General features: G+C 44.6%; 1 protein-coding gene across 2 annotated transcripts in view; it reads left to right on the top strand.

Annotated features, from left to right (window-relative positions):
* Positions 1-1,924, top strand: part of LOC108229328 (arf-GAP with GTPase, ANK repeat and PH domain-containing protein 1-like) — a gene marked incomplete at its 3' end in the record, with an annotated part of 36,578 nt that overhangs the window by 33,247 nt on the left and 1,407 nt on the right. For both annotated transcript variants that reach the window (XM_037974432.1, XM_037974433.1), the window contains 2 exon segments: positions 1,098-1,225; positions 1,594-1,749. In XM_037974432.1, coding sequence (XP_037830360.1) covers positions 1,098-1,225; positions 1,594-1,749 — 284 coding nt within the window.

Raw genomic sequence — 1,924 nt, 5'->3', positions numbered from 1 at the left:
ATCTAACAAACTAAAGACCGTCTGAACTGGATCTAACAAACTAAAGACCGTCAGAACTGAATCTAACAAACTAAAGACCGTCTGATTGTTACCGAGAACCTTTCAGGCAGGCAGCTGTGATATTTTGAATCACTTGCCTTCCTTCATTGCCTGTTTTTGTTTCCAACAACCTCACGATACCGCAGAGGGTTCTTTAAACACTTTCAAGTTTCTTTTCTCTTCTTGCTGCCCTTGGCTCAGCCCTGTGTCACCTGGAGGTAAATGTTTATGACCGGCTCCTCATTAATAAAGCCGTGGGCTTTAACGAGCCCAATTAAAAGAATGGCTTCATCTGTGAAAGCATGAAACAGGCCAGTGTTTATTGGAACAGAGATAATAGAGTCTCTAAAGTCTTAACTCTCTCCTGACTCAACTCCTCAAACATCAGACGCATCAGGAGGGTCTCCACAAAGCTGTGGTTGGACCTGCTGCTACCAGATTTTAGTGTCATCACTAACAGAAGCTGCTGACGTTTCAATTGAATGCCAATTAACCAAATCAGACTTTGGAGAATGGTTTTAGATCAGTTAAAATGTAGACTGGTGGTCAGTAACACACAGATCCTTTTGTCCTACATATTTATAAATATAATTAGAATATTATGAGGAAAATACAGTTTTTGTCCAGCCTTTATTCAAAATTTAAGGTCGGAGCTGTAGGAATGCCATAATGTCAGCCGACCTTATCCAATCAGAAACCAGATAAACGTGTTTTTTAATAAGTAGATTTCAGAGTTTTTCGCAGTGACTGATGTGTTGATTGTACTCATATTTAAGCTGCGAAATGTGTTTTCACTGAATATAACAGTGAAATAATAAATGATCTGTGCCAACCATGAAAGAGATCCTTCAACATGTTTTACTCTGTCATTAAATCACTAAGCTGCAGAAATAACCAGTTACAGCTTAATAAAACAGGACATGAAGGCAGTTGGACATGGACTCTGGTTTTATCTGGAGGGACAGGTGGACTTTGTGACAACGCCTGGTAACAGTAGTCATCGTTTGGAGCTGCAACTCATCTTTCTGTTGGTGTGTTTTTGTGTGTTTGGTCTGCAGTTGCACAGAAGGTCGTGGCCATCAGGAAGAAGCAGCAGCTGTCCATCGGACCCTGCAAGTCTTTACCCAACTCCCCGAGTCACTCGTCTGTCTGCACCACCCAGGTCTCTGCAGTCCATGTCAGCCAGGTCAGAGGTCACACACATTCACTGAAACCACTTCTTCACCCTGAAACCCTACAAGAACTTGAAGATGTCCAGAAGGATCTTGATCCAGTTTTCTCCAGTTTTTCTTTAAAGGGCTCTGGCTCAACAGTTTTCCAGACTTTCTGAAGTCTTCATCCTTTGATCTTTGTTCTTCATACCTCACGCTCCAGCCCTCCATTGGGTTCTTACTGTGAAACCATCTCTGAGCCAAAGAGATCATGATTAACTTCTCTCCGCCTCCAGAAAACGTCCTTCTGAGACGTCTCTAATAGTAACCTGCTGAAAAAGAAATAAAACAAACTTTCAGTATGGATTGCTGGATTTCTCTCATCTTTGTTCTTGTGATGCAGACGAGTAATGGCGGGGGCAGCTTGAGTGACTACTCTTCGTCGGTGCCCTCTACACCCAGCACCAGCCAGAAGGAGCTCCGTATCGACATCCCGCAGACCGCCAACACCCCCACACCAGTCAGGAAGCAGTCCAAACGCCGCTCCAACCTCTTCACTGTGAGTTCAACGGTATTCTGAGGACAGTCAGGGACAGTCTGAGGCAGTCTGAGGACAGTCTGAGACAGTCAGGGACAGTCAGGGACAGTCTGAGGCAGTCTGAGACAGTCTGGGCCAGTCTGGGCCAGTATGTGCCAGTCTGAGGCAGTCTGAGGCAGTCTGAGGCAGTCTGAGA

The sequence above is a fragment of the Kryptolebias marmoratus genome, unplaced genomic scaffold (assembly GCF_001649575.2).
Source record: "Kryptolebias marmoratus isolate JLee-2015 unplaced genomic scaffold, ASM164957v2 Scaffold52, whole genome shotgun sequence".
NCBI lineage: Eukaryota > Metazoa > Chordata > Actinopteri > Cyprinodontiformes > Rivulidae > Kryptolebias > Kryptolebias marmoratus.
Note: the sequence above shows the minus strand (reverse complement) of the source record. Positions and strands in the feature narration are given on the sequence as shown.